Below are 12,869 nucleotides of genomic sequence, written 5' to 3' on the forward strand. Positions count from 1 at the left end.
ATGATCCCAAGGAAGATATTGCCAGAAGAGTTGAGATTGAAGGACTTGGAGATAACTTGCGTTCTGTGAGCCTCTTCTTGGATTATGTGGAGCGTCCTATAATTCTCTAAAGGAAGGCTATTAATTCGTTTGTTTGTTGACTTGCTGGTTTTTTTAAATTTTCTGACCTCGGATATGGTATCTTAGTTCAATGGTTCTTGTTTTGACTAAAGATATTTTTTAGTTTTTCTCTAGCTACGTATTTCATATTTGGTTACCTTTGGAGAGGAGACCCAGCAAATGTTATACAAAGTTGTGTCTTTCATTGGGATTACTCCAAAAGTTTTTGATTTGTGAACAAGATTAATTCTCTTTGCTTATAGTACTCTCCATACAATTGGTGCATAATTTGATCCTTGAAACATAATTTGAAGATAAATTAAGTAAACATTTTGCTATACTAAATCACATATAACAACAATTATGCTGGGAAACAAATTATTAGTTTCACATGATTTTATTATTATTGTAAATAAGAATGCCTTTACAACTTGCGACTCTAGTACAGTAAACATTGGTGAATACTGATTACTGAACAAAATTCACAAAGAAAGGAAGAAAAATAATTGCTTAACAAAAACTCTTTAAAAAAAAAAAAAAAGCTTGGTCTCTTGAATTCTCTCATATTCTTCAAGTCTTGGTTAGCTTTGAAGATACTTTCGTCATCTCTCTACCACAAAATATCGGAATCGGTACGTGTCTTGGCGAAGGAGCAGCACACATCGTGACCGAACCATCAAAAAAGTCTCCTTCTTGAGTCGGTGCTTGAACCGGATCAGGGTTGTAAGATTGCGGCTTTGTGGTATTAGAAGGTTTGAAGTAGGGTTTTTGTGAAGGTTTCTTCTTCAAGCGCAAAAGAGGAACAACTCTTTGAGGAAAATGTAAAAAGGAGTCACGACAGAAGTGGTGGTAACCAAATCCGTGTGGCGTAACAAACGGAACATCGAAAAAGTCACGAACGAGGTAACGGTGTATTATCGTCATCGACATCTTCAAGTAAGTTTTTTGAGGGTTGATTTTAAGAACAGCAGAGTACTCTTCTTCTTATGGATTCTTCTTCTTCGTCTTCTCTGCTTTTCAAACGAAACAAAGCTTTGATCGATTGATTGTGAGAAATAATGAGAGGGTTAATGGGTTATTTATAATCGATGTTGAGTTCATAAACTTACTTGGATTTGGTTTTTAGCAAAAAAGGAAACATGTCGTATTTTCCTTTTGGTTTCTAATTTTTCCGTTGTGAACGTTTTTGGGTGATATATGTTTCCTTTTTTCTTTTGTTTCTATGACTTAAGGAAATGTATTACTGCATTAGTTTCCATGTTTTTGGTTGTCCTTAAACGAAAACAAACTGGAATTGGCACGTGTCTCGGTGACGGAGCAGCAACACCCGTTGCGGAACCACCAAAAAGATCTCTTTAATCGAATCCGATTTAGATTGTGATTTCACGGTTTCAGGTGTTATAAAAAAAAACTTTTTTGCCGAGAATCCATAATAACTATATTGATTCAAATAAAAATAGTGTTACAATTTACATTCTTTTATATAAAGATATGCTTAAATTAACCTAATTTTTGCTAAAATTAAAATTAAAATTAAAATTAATAATATTTGAAAGATAAATGTAAATATTTTAAAACTAAAATATTTTTGAATAATTATTTTGACTGTCGATCTTAGATATGTTGTTATTGATAAAATCATAAAAATCCGATCTGATCCAAATCCAAAATAAACATGTTTGCAAAAACCCAATAGATTTTGAGTTCGAATGGATAAATCTGGAAGAAAAACCCGATAGATTTTGGATTACCTATAGATACCTAAGTTATATATTGAATTTTTCTCTCTGTCTCTTTAAGTTTGTATAATATACTTTTATCATATTCAACTAAACTTTTTTATATTTTATCTAAAAATTAATTTTAATACAAAAACACAAAAAGACTTCACAATTATTACTCTTTAATTAAATCAGGTCATACGAGAGAGATTAGTCTATTGTACCATCAAGCTCTCTCTCTCTCTTCAGTCTTCACACACTCAAGAGCAAATCTGGAAATTGATGGGCAGCACAAGATAGGACTCGGAGAGATGTAAATTACGATATAAAGTAAGAAACTGAAATTAAGATTCACAAAATAGAAACTTGAACTTGGTAAGAAATAACCAATTGAATACAACTTGTATCTCTCTCAGATCAAATTGAGAATTATTTAGGGTTCATCAGCTCATGTTTCAAAATGTTTAGGTGAAAACAATGATAAGAAGTCCTTTTAATACAGGACTCGATCTCGGTTGAATTCTGATAGCAAAAAAGTTTGAAACAAAAAGAAAGGAGAAAATTACTAATGAATAAAAGAAGGGTGTAAGCTCAAAAACTCTTTAACCATAAGTTGCACTTGATGTAAAAATAAAAAATTCCAAATTTTTTTTACATTTTATTAAAAAAAAAAAAAGAGTTTATTTGATGAAAGTAAATAACATGAGGGGTTCATATACAAATTACCAATAAAGAAAAGGAGGAGAAAAAAAGTTAAAAAAATAGAACCCTGGAAACTGGAAGATCCAACAAGGGTTTTGGTGGTTCACATTCACATCGTATTCTCAAAACTCGGCCAATCCAAATTATTCACATTGTTCTTTAACTTCTTATGTTCACCGTTTAGTTTTGATAAGAACAATGTGATGTTACACTAGGCCACCAGAAACAAATAAAAGGATGAAAAAATTGTCTTTCATACCACCTTCATTATAAGGCCCACTGGGTATATATATTACCTCACCCAATTACACATATTGCGTCATATAAAATTGACCATATTTTAGATAAATATTAATTATTATAAAATTGTTTGCGGAACATAAAAATATAATTCGTTGGTATTATATATGTAACGGTTTTAGAAATCTGTTTCAAGGCCGGGAAGGGAAGAAAGAAAAAACAGAGGAATCGCCATGGAAAGGGTCAAGAAGGAGAACGATCCACAAAAACGAGATGATGGCTCATCATTTTCTTCTCTATCTGAAGATCTGATCATAGAGATTCTTCTGAAGTTGCCGACTAAATCCATACCAAAGCTCGTCGTCGTCTCGAAGCTCTTGTCTTCTATCATCCACAGCAAACATTTCATCGATCTCTACATGAAACAATCTTTAACTCGTCCATGTTTTCTCCTCTCGTTCCACCGTGACAGCATCCGTTTCTTCCACTCAATACCTCTGCAGTCTCTGGAGGCAGTGTCACCGTCTTCTTACACGTGTACAATATCAAGCTTTCCTCTGAACCTTAATACGCGGCTATATCCACTAAGTTACAACGTTTCTCCACCGGTACGCGGCTTGATCTGCTTTCATGATTTGGATAAGGTTGTGGTTTCGAATCCTAGCACAGGCCAGTTCTTGGTTTTACCAAAACTCAACACTAGGAGAAGAGGGGTATCAAGATTTTTCGGATACGATCCGGTTAAAGATGAATACAAAGTCTTGTGCATGACGGTACTGAAAACTTCTCGAAAGGTTTTGAGCGAAGAGCATCAAGTTTTCACTTTAGGTAAGGAGAAAGAAGAAGCTACATGGAGGATGATCGAATGTAAGGTTCCGCATTGTCCTGCAACCAAAGGGATATGTAGGACGACGACGACGACTGGTGTTATTTACTACGGAGCTTGGTCAACCCGTGACAGAGCTACACGAGCATCCCTAATTGTGTGCTTTGATGTGAGATCGGAAGATTTTACTCTTGTTCAATTACCCAACGGTGTCGAAATTGATGGTGGTGATACTGATCAATCTGAATTGGTCAACTACCAAGGGAAGATAGCTTTATTGAATAACTCATGGGTTCAAAACATATACTATGGTAGATTTGATATGTGGGTTTTGGAAGATATTGGCGTCAAACCAGAATGGTCAAAGATCTCTATCGTGGTTCCTTCTTGGAATGATTTAGGTGGAAAAAGATTATTCGATTGCAGAGGTGCCATTCTTAGTTCCGGCAAGTTCATACTCTCACCAGTCTATTCGGATTGCCCCTTCTGTATTATCAGTTACGATCGCGAGAAAGATATTGGCAGAAAAGTTGTGATTGAAGGACTTGGAGATAACTTGGGTGCTGTGAGCCTCTTCTTGGATCATGTGGAGTGTCCTATACTTCTCTAAATCAAAGTCTATTTGTTGGATGACTTTGCTGGTTTTTTTGTTCAGATCTCGGATGGTTTCTAGTTCGATGGTTCTGGTTTTGATTGAAGTTCAAGTTTTTTTTAGGGTTTTTTTCTTCTCTAGAACTAAAAGTGTTTCTTATTTGGTTATCTTTGGAGAGAACCAGGTTGTGTTTTCATGTGATGATTACTCCAAAGAAGTGTTTCTATTTGTGAACAAGATTTTCTTTGCTTATACTACTCTCCATACATAATTTGATCCTTGACTCATAATCTGAAGATAGATTAAAAGTAAACATTTTTATATTAGCTCTTTTCTCTTAATAGTAGTTAGATGTTCAGCAGAACTCCATATGATATGACAACAAAGAACAATTATGATGCTATTAAAAAAACAAATAAACGAGAAAGGGTTTATTTGTTATAAGCAAAAACTATTGAGGTTTATATGAAAATTACGAATGAATTAAAGAAGGGTTTAAATTTGATGAAAGCATAAAACATCAGGGGTTCATATGCAAATTACCAATGACTATGTTTTCTTTATTCTTAATTTCTTATAAACAAGTGTGAATTACTGAATTGTGTTAATAAAATTTTCCACAATATTTCTTGATCAATTGGCAAAATATATATATATATATATATATAAAAAAAAAATCGTATAACGGGTTTTACAACTTTGTTTCTAGCCGGAAAGAAAAAAATAAAAAAAAGCAGAGGAATCGCCATGAAAAGAGTTAAGGAGGAGAACGTTCCACAGATACGACTACGAGGCGATCATGTTGTTGGCTTATCTGTTGATCTCCCTATAGATCTGATCACAGATATTCTTTTGAAACTGCCGAGCAAATCCCTAGCCAAGTTCATCGTCCTCTCGAAGCACTGGTTCTCTGAGATCCGCAGCAAGCGTTTCCTCGATCTTTACATGAAACAGTCTCTTACTCGTCCGTGTATTCTCTTCACGTTCCACCACGACAGCATCCGTTTCTTCCACTTAGCCTCTCAGTCGTGTCAGGATGATGCTTCTTTTTACACTTGTAAATCAAGCTTTCCTCTGAGTCTTGATCGTCGTATCTATCAAAAAACTTACGACATCACTCCACCGGTACACGGCTTGATCTGCGTTCAAGATTTGGATAAGGTATTGGTTTCGAATCCTGTCACGGGCCAGTTCTTGGTTTTACCAAAAGTCAGAGCTAGGAGAAGAGGGATATCAAGATACTTCGGATACGATCCGGTTAAAGATGAATACAAAGTCTTGTGCATGACGGTGTTGAAACTTCCTGGAACGGTTGTGAGCGGAGATCATCAAGTTTTTACTTTGGGTAGAGAAGCTCAGAAGAAGCCAAACTGGAGAAAGATCAAATGTAACCTTCCGCATTGTCCTGCAACCAACGGGTTATGCAGCGACGGTGTTGTTTATTACGGTGCTTGGTCCAACAGCGATGAAGAAGTATCTCTAATCGTGGGCTTTAACGTGGGATCGGAAGAGTTCACTCTTGTTAAATTACCCGATGGTGTCGAGATTGATAGAAGTGATTCTGGTTTGGTGAACTACAAGAGGAAGGTAGCTTTAGTGAGTCATTCACATCTTGGTACATTTGATATGTGGGTTTTGGAAGATGTCGTCAAACAAGAATGGTCCATGATCTCTGTCGTGGTTCCTTCTTGGAAAAATTTAATTATACGACGAGAAAAATTCTCTTGCAGAGGTGTCGTTAGTACCGGCGAATTCATATTCCAACCATTCAGTTTGGATGGACCGCTCTGTGTTATCATTTACGATCGCGAGGAAGATAGTGCCAGAAGAGTTGAGATTGAAGTTGAAGGACTTGGAGTCAACTTGGGTGCTGTGAGCCTCTTCTTGTATCATGTGGAGTCCTATATTTCTCTCAAGGAAGACTACTCGTTTAATTGATGACTTGCTAGCTGGTTTTTGTTTTCGGATCTCGAATGGTATCTTAGTTCAAATGGTTCTGGTTTTGATTATAGCTAGCTACGTTTTAGTTTTTCTCTACAACTAAGTAGTTCTTATTTGGTTTTCTTTTGGTTACAAATTTGTGTCTTTCATGGTGATTACTCCAAAAGGGTTTTGATTTGTGAACACGATTCTCTTTGCTTATAGTACTCTCCATCAAATTAGTGGATGATTTGATCCTTGACACATAATTTGAAGATAGATTAAGTTAAGTAAACAGTTCGCTACAAGATCACACATATAACAACAATTATGTATGCTGGAAAACAAAATCAAAGAGAAAGGGTTTATTTGTTGTAAACAAAAATGTCTGGGGTTTATATGAAATGACTAATAAATAAGAGAATGGTTTATTTGATGAAAGCATAAAAAATCAGGGGTTCATTTGCAAATCATCAATAAAGAAAAGGAGAACAAAAAAAAAAAAAAAATAGAACCCTGGAAGAGCCAACGAGGGTTTTGGTGCTTCACTTTCACATTGTATTCTGAAAACTAGATTTGGATATCGTCAACGTATAGATCGATTACTCTATCGGAGAAATGCAATCGATTCGTAGCACTACAAGGTTGTTGCTTCAGAGGCACCGTGTCTCCATATCCAACACACTTCGTTTCACTTCTTCTTCATCTTCTTCTTGTGGAAGCTGGTCTGAGAATGAATCGAGGAGGCTGGGGGTTGATTCTTTCAGTTCTACCAGAGCTTTTGATTCAGCTGCGACATATCGTATTAGCTCGTTGAAGAATGCTGCTTTTTGCTCTGCGGTAGTACCTGTAAGCCACTCTCGTATTCTGTCGTGTTGGAGTTTGTAGAAATGTAGATAGAGGATGTTTGGTTGTTAATTTGAGATCTTATGTTAAAATTGGTTTGAAAAAATTGCAACTTTAAAAAAAATACTAAAGCTTTGATCTTGCTGAGTAGTGATGAGTAGTCTCCTAGCCACTTTCGTATTCTATCGTGATAGAAATGGTAGAGGATGTTTGGTTACTAATTGAGATTTAATGTCAAATTGGTTTAAGAAAAATTGCAACTTGTGTAAAAATGCTAAAGCTTTGCTCTTGGGTTGGTTTTGCTGAATAGTGATGAGTAGGCTCCTAGCTACAGGTTCCACTGATTTCGTCTTTTGAAATCAAATTTAGCTCAGAGTCTTTATGTGGGGGGATTGTGATCGTTATTGCAATCACTAGATAGACAATGGTTAAAGAAGAGATCTTTATGGTCCTCAAGCTTCGTTGCTTGCTTTTCTTCTTTAGCTCTTAGCTATTTTACTTGTGCCTCTCTCGTGTGGTAGTTAGAGTTATGTAGATATAGAGGAACCAGTTTCGTGTTTTTATTTTTTTTTTTCGGCTTTGACACAGTTATATTCCTTCACTATTTGTTCTGCTTAATATGTTACACTCTCTGAATTTGTGTTGCTTGGAAAATGTTTGGCAGAAACAAAACTTGATGTATTCATCGAGGTGCTTTTCCACCGTTGGAGATTCTGTAAAGACTACTTCTCAAGTATCCCCTGAGGAGTTAGCTTCTGATGTTCCTCAGAGAATCAAGTTTAAGCGCCTTGATAAAACCGCCAAGCATATAATGCAGGTACAAACTCAGAACTCGACAATTGTCTTTAGATAAATCATGTCCATGTTTACCTATGTCGCTCAATCTTCTGCAGATTGTCGACAAGGAGGCAGTTGAGGAAGTGAGAACTCAGAGGGAGATACCAAGGATTGAGCCTGGTTACCTTGTGCAGCTAAAAGTGGTAAGTAAATACTATTGAAGTTGGTTTAGATTGTATTTTTCCTATTTCTTGGGGGAAATGGGATCAAATCATCTAAGTGAAACTTCTCATAAGGCTTGCCATTTAACTTTGTTTTGAACAGGAAGTGCCTGAGAACAAGAGGCGTGTATCAATTGTAAAAGGCATCGTCATAGCAAAGCGTAATGCTGGTCTTAACTCAACATTTAGGATAAGAAGGCTAGTGGCTGGAGTGGGCGTTGAATCCATGTTCCCCTTGTAAGTACTTTCTATATATTTCGCTCAAGACTTTGAATGACCTTATAAACTCAGCCCACCATGTTTTTGTGTGTTGTCTAACTCTTTTTACCTTTGGCCATTGAGAATACTGATGTGAGTGAGTGAGTGGGTGGGTGTTTGGTGACAGGTATTCCCCAAATCTGAGGGAGATAAAGGTGTTGGAGAAGAAGAAAGTAAGAAGAGCCAAGCTTTATTACCTGAGGGAGAAGACGAATGCTCTCAAGAAGCATTAGCACACACCTTCATAACAAAAGCAGTATTAATCCTGCTCTGAACAAATAAAATGTCATTGAGGGTTTTTAGTTACACACTCCTCCCCTAAGAAGGAGACATTTTGGATATTGTATTTGTGTAATGGTGGGTCCCTTCATATCCTCTTCATAAGTTGTTTGTTGGCTTCTTATGAGTTTTGTTAGCACTTAACAGCATATCAGTTTAGTTATAAAAAAAAAGGTTTATCAGACGTTTTCTTGTTAAAACAGTTTAATAAATCGGTGTATACTGTAAAATTTGTTAAACCCTAATTTGGTTTAGTTTGTGTAATCAAATAATTAAATTATCTTAAAACAAAATATAAGGGATAAAAGAACCCGACCCGACCCGACTGTCTACGCTTGCCACGCCGCCCCTATTTCTCTCGATTAGTTTCTCTCTCCAAGAGCCAAGCTGCTTCTTCTTCTTCTTCTTCTTCGTGTGGTTTCGCTTCTTACTGTAAGTCTTCTTACTCTAATTGCATAAACCCTAATTGTTTCTCCGGTCTATTGCTAGAAACTTAACCTAGATCCTGATTATTCGATTTGGGAATCGAACTTGAAACACTCTGATTTTTTTTTTTTACTTTTGAGCTCAGGATAGTTTTGGGTATGGAAGTTTGTGTGTGTTTCATATTTCTAGTTTTGTAAAATTGTAATGTAGCTCAAGTAATCTAGGGTTTTAATAAAAGATTAGTTTTTTTTTTGGGAACAGAATTGTTAATCGTCTTACATTTTTTTGCGAAAATTTGTGTTATTGAAGGTGAGTTGTAACCTAGGGATTGTGATTTTTGACAGATTGCATCGAAATGCCTAAGAAGATGAGGAAGAGTAATAGCACTACCATGAAGAAGCCATCACAAGGAGAAGCAAAACCTGTGGTACAACAAGCCAAACGAGTTCTGAAACCTGGTAAATTTGGGAAAGAGATTGAAGACATCTTTGCTGCGAGAATCAAGTTGAGGCCAAGGGTTCAAATACCCGAGACGAACGAGACCAAAGCAGAGATTGCAAAGAAGAAGAGGAAGAGGGACAGGTTGGAGCGTAAAAACAACCCGGGAAGCGAACCCAGGAGGAGGCAGAGAATGGAGAGGACGGAGGTTGATAACTACCCGGAAAGCGAAGTCAGGAGGCAGACAACAGAGCTTGATAACAACCCGGAAGAGAAGACAAAGAAGAAGAAGAGAAGCGGACCCAGGAAGATAACTACAGACGGACTCAAAGTGTTCAGGGAAGATGAAATTGGTTTCAACAAGGCCAAATCTGGTGGCACTCGTCTCTGTCCTTTTGACTGTAATTGTTGCTTCTAGATCTCCTCCTTGTACCATGTTTTTTTTGAAGCTTTTGTTTTATTGGTGCCCAAGTAGATTAAAAACTCGGTCTGGTTGTAATGGATGAATGATCTCAGTTATCAAGATTTGTTGTTACTGTTGAATTCATGTTTGAAAGAGAAAAAAAAACATTTTTTTTTCTCTTTCTATCCAATTTTGATGTTCCTAGTCTGATGAGATATCTCTGTCGATTAACGATGAGTACAAAGTGTTGTGCATGGCTATAGTCCGAGTTTTCACTTTAAGAGGAGCTCAGAAGAAGAAAACAGCAACATGGAGAATGATCAAATGTAAGCTTCCACTTTGTCCTGTAACTACATAAGCCATTAAACTCCAACATGGCTTCCATATATATATATGATGGAGTTTGGTCCAACAGTCAAGGCAGAAAGATCTCTATTAATAGGCTATGATGATGTGCCGTTGGAAGAGTTTTACTCTTGTTGAATTACCCTACTGTGTGTAGAAACTAATCGTAGTAATTCTGAATTGGTCAACTACAAGAGGAAGGTTGCTTAAGTGAATCAATCATATATATGATGGTGAATTTGAATTGTGGGTTTGGAGGGTGTAAACAAATTACAAGAATGGTCAAACATCTTTGTCGTGGTGTCTTCTTGGGATGATTTTACTTGGAGAAAACTTATTCTCTTGCAGAGGTGCCATTAGTTCCGGCGAATTCATATTCTTTATGATCAGTTACTATTGCAAGAAGGCGTGCCACAAGAGTTGAGACTGAAGGAATTGGAGATCGATTTGCTTGTATGACAGTCTTCTTGAATTCATATTCTTTCTGGTTTTTGTTCAGTTTAATGTATGATCTCAACTAAGACCAGTTCTTTTTAGAATTGAAACATCTCATCACCCATTTGTCTAGTCTCTTTGAAGAAGACAGGAGATTCGTCTCAAAATCAAGAATCTCTGTCTCAGATTCAATAAGTGTCGATAGAGAATGAAGAAGCTGAAGAGATGACCAAAACCGAAGTTGTGGGTTTAATAAAAGGAAAACAGATCACAGGTCTTACTGGATTAAAACCCAACAACGAAATACAGTCTTCCTCTTCTTCAAGTGTTCAATGGTCAAGTCCACCTGCACAAAGAAACGAAACCAGAGTCAAGACAGAGCAACGGAAAGGCAAAACAAGGCTGGCGTGTACGAAGCCAATCATCCTTAGCAATAAGTTTCAAGTTTGAATGTCTTGACCTGATAAGATTGATGAGTTGTCAGAGGTGAAAACCCTAAGTAGTAATGCCTATAAAAAGGCAAATGATGTAATCATAAGAAAATAAGGAAAATAAGAAGTGAAATGTTCTTCACCTAAAGAGCCACTGAGCTCATTCTTACACCTCTTTGATGATGACCAAAGATAAAGTTCACAGTGCGTGTTGACAATACTTCTGTGGTAGTGGAAGTTCACAATTAAGGTGGCTGTCTATGCAAAAAAAACGTTAAGGAACTGCTCTCGGGGTATGATTACTTGCTTTTGTTGACAAGTCTGTCTCGTCTCTTCCTAGGTAGGATTCTTTTTTCATGGTATTGCTAACAGAAAACTCTGTTTCTTCTTTCTTTGAAACTCTTTCCGATTGTCATATTTGCAGGTAATTGATTTTACAATAGTCTTTAATTGAATTCATCTCAATTTAATGTTTAGAAGCACCGAGGATCGCGTTTATACAGCACTAAACTGAAACCGAGTTAAAGATGTAAATACGTAACAATATCATTTAGTTAATGACATAACATAAAGATAGAGATTAAGAACAGTTATAACTAGCTAGTGATCGACATACATACTAAAAGAAATAGAGATAAATTCAGCACACACTAATGAACAGATACTAAATTAGAATCCAAAGGTTTCGGATGAATCGTCTTTAACCTCAAGAGCTTACTCAAAAGTTTCTTAAACTGTGGAGGCTTATTAGATGGCAAAATCTTCAATTTCAGGGGCTTCTTTATAATATCCATTGTTATCTTTGAAACTCGTCTGATTCTCAACTTCAACTTCACCGGCAACAAAACTTTCTCTTTAGCGACGGCTACAACAATCTTCTCCGTCTTCTCTTCAGGACACAAAAACCGATGCAACATCAACGCAGATGCGTTTCCTCTCTTCTTAGGCTTCCTTGCGAAACATGTTTCAATAAACTCCCTTGCATCACAAGGCACATACTCAGGGATCTCTGGAGCTTCACCATCATAGAGAAAGTCCATGAGATCGAAAATTCCAACACCTGCCCATGGATTTTTACCTGTGTACATCTCCAACACTAAGCACCCTAACGACCACAAATCTAGGGTTTTCTTGGCGGCCCCGTCGCGGAGAGACTCTGGTGGCATGTAAATAGGCGTTCCGACAAACGGGTAATCAGTTTCCCAGTGACTTGGAACTTCTCCGACTTCTCTAGTGTTTCCAAAATCAGAAATCTTCAACTCGTACGAAGAATCTTTGCACGAGAAGATAAGGAGGTTATCGGATTTGAGATCACAATGAACATAACCATGACTATGAATCGAGACCAATCCTTCGAGAATCATACGAGTGAAGTCTCTAATCATTGGATCTGGTAACCTTCTGTCCGTATAATTATCCATGAAAGATCTTAAACTCCCTTCGTTTGCGTATTCGAGAAGCAATTTGTAGACTTTGTGTCCGTTAACGTTGCGACCTTCTTCCAAATCTTCTCCATAGCATATAGCGATGTTCGGATATCCTTTGAGTTCGGAAAGAATCTGAAACTCTCTGTTGAGAGAGTCGTAATTTCTGGCCTCAGATGTTTTGACGGTGACCTGATACGAGGAATCGTCGCTTTTAGTGTATTTGACGAGATCAACAGAACCAAATTCACCTTCACCTAAGAATCTCACGAACTCTTCAGTTGATTGCATCTTTGCAGCAAGATTTTGCTCTAGAGTTGCTTCAAACTCGAATTGTGTGTGTTACAAAGCTTAAAGAAAATCACAGCGAGAGAAACTGAAAAAAAAAATTTGCAGGCTGCAGCAAGAGAGTAAAATAGGAAATTGTAGTGAAAGAGAAGTAAAGTGAAACATATATATAGAGTTTATATCTAAGTTGGTGACTTG

General features: G+C 36.9%; 6 protein-coding genes across 7 annotated transcripts; 4 read left to right on the plus strand and 2 right to left on the minus strand.

Annotated features, from left to right (window-relative positions):
* Window positions 1-669: 669 nt before the first annotated feature.
* LOC147939576 (uncharacterized) lies at window positions 670-1,029 on the minus strand. The gene has a single exon (XM_087463045.1). The coding sequence runs from the start codon at window positions 1,027-1,029 to the stop codon at window positions 670-672; it is 360 nt and encodes a 119-aa protein (XP_087319171.1).
* Window positions 1,030-2,995: 1,966 nt separating this feature from the next.
* On the plus strand, window positions 2,996-4,198 carry LOC104709093 (F-box/kelch-repeat protein At3g04660-like). Its single transcript, XM_010425759.1, has one exon. The coding sequence runs from the start codon at window positions 2,996-2,998 to the stop codon at window positions 4,196-4,198; it is 1,203 nt and encodes a 400-aa protein (XP_010424061.1).
* Window positions 4,199-4,927: 729 nt separating this feature from the next.
* LOC104709094 (F-box/kelch-repeat protein At3g04660-like) lies at window positions 4,928-6,118 on the plus strand. The gene has a single exon (XM_010425760.1). It carries the CDS (start codon window positions 4,928-4,930, stop codon window positions 6,116-6,118), a length of 1,191 nt encoding a protein of 396 aa, XP_010424062.1.
* Window positions 6,119-6,581: 463 nt separating this feature from the next.
* On the plus strand, window positions 6,582-8,663 carry LOC104705443 (uncharacterized). 2 transcript variants are annotated; one of them, XM_019228232.2, is made up of 5 exons: window positions 6,582-6,940; window positions 7,611-7,763; window positions 7,840-7,926; window positions 8,048-8,181; window positions 8,330-8,663. In XM_019228232.2, exons 1-5 carry the CDS (start codon window positions 6,719-6,721, stop codon window positions 8,433-8,435), a joined length of 702 nt encoding a protein of 233 aa, XP_019083777.1. In that variant the 5' UTR covers window positions 6,582-6,718; the 3' UTR covers window positions 8,436-8,663. The 2 variants fall into 2 exon arrangements, with proteins under 2 accessions (XP_019083777.1, XP_010419758.1); XM_010421456.3 differs by having other exon boundaries at window positions 6,590-6,949.
* Window positions 8,637-9,888, plus strand: LOC104705442 (uncharacterized). The gene is made up of 2 exons (XM_087462036.1): window positions 8,637-8,913; window positions 9,252-9,888. The coding sequence occupies exon 2, from the start codon at window positions 9,263-9,265 to the stop codon at window positions 9,761-9,763; it is 501 nt and encodes a 166-aa protein (XP_087318162.1). The 5' UTR covers window positions 8,637-8,913; window positions 9,252-9,262; the 3' UTR covers window positions 9,764-9,888.
* A 539-nt stretch (window positions 9,889-10,427) lies between these two features.
* Window positions 10,428-12,674, minus strand: LOC104709095 (mitogen-activated protein kinase kinase kinase 20-like). Its single transcript, XM_010425761.2, has 4 exons — window positions 11,619-12,674; window positions 10,836-10,874; window positions 10,650-10,745; window positions 10,428-10,577 (listed from the first exon to the last, which is right to left on the minus strand). Exons 1-4 carry the CDS (start codon window positions 12,672-12,674, stop codon window positions 10,428-10,430), a joined length of 1,341 nt encoding a protein of 446 aa, XP_010424063.2.
* Between the last annotated feature and the right edge of the window lie 195 nt (window positions 12,675-12,869).

This window comes from Camelina sativa, chromosome 8 (assembly GCF_030686135.1).
Source record: "Camelina sativa cultivar CO46 ecotype springtype chromosome 8, ASM3068613v1".
NCBI classification, from domain to species: domain Eukaryota; kingdom Viridiplantae; phylum Streptophyta; class Magnoliopsida; order Brassicales; family Brassicaceae; genus Camelina; species Camelina sativa.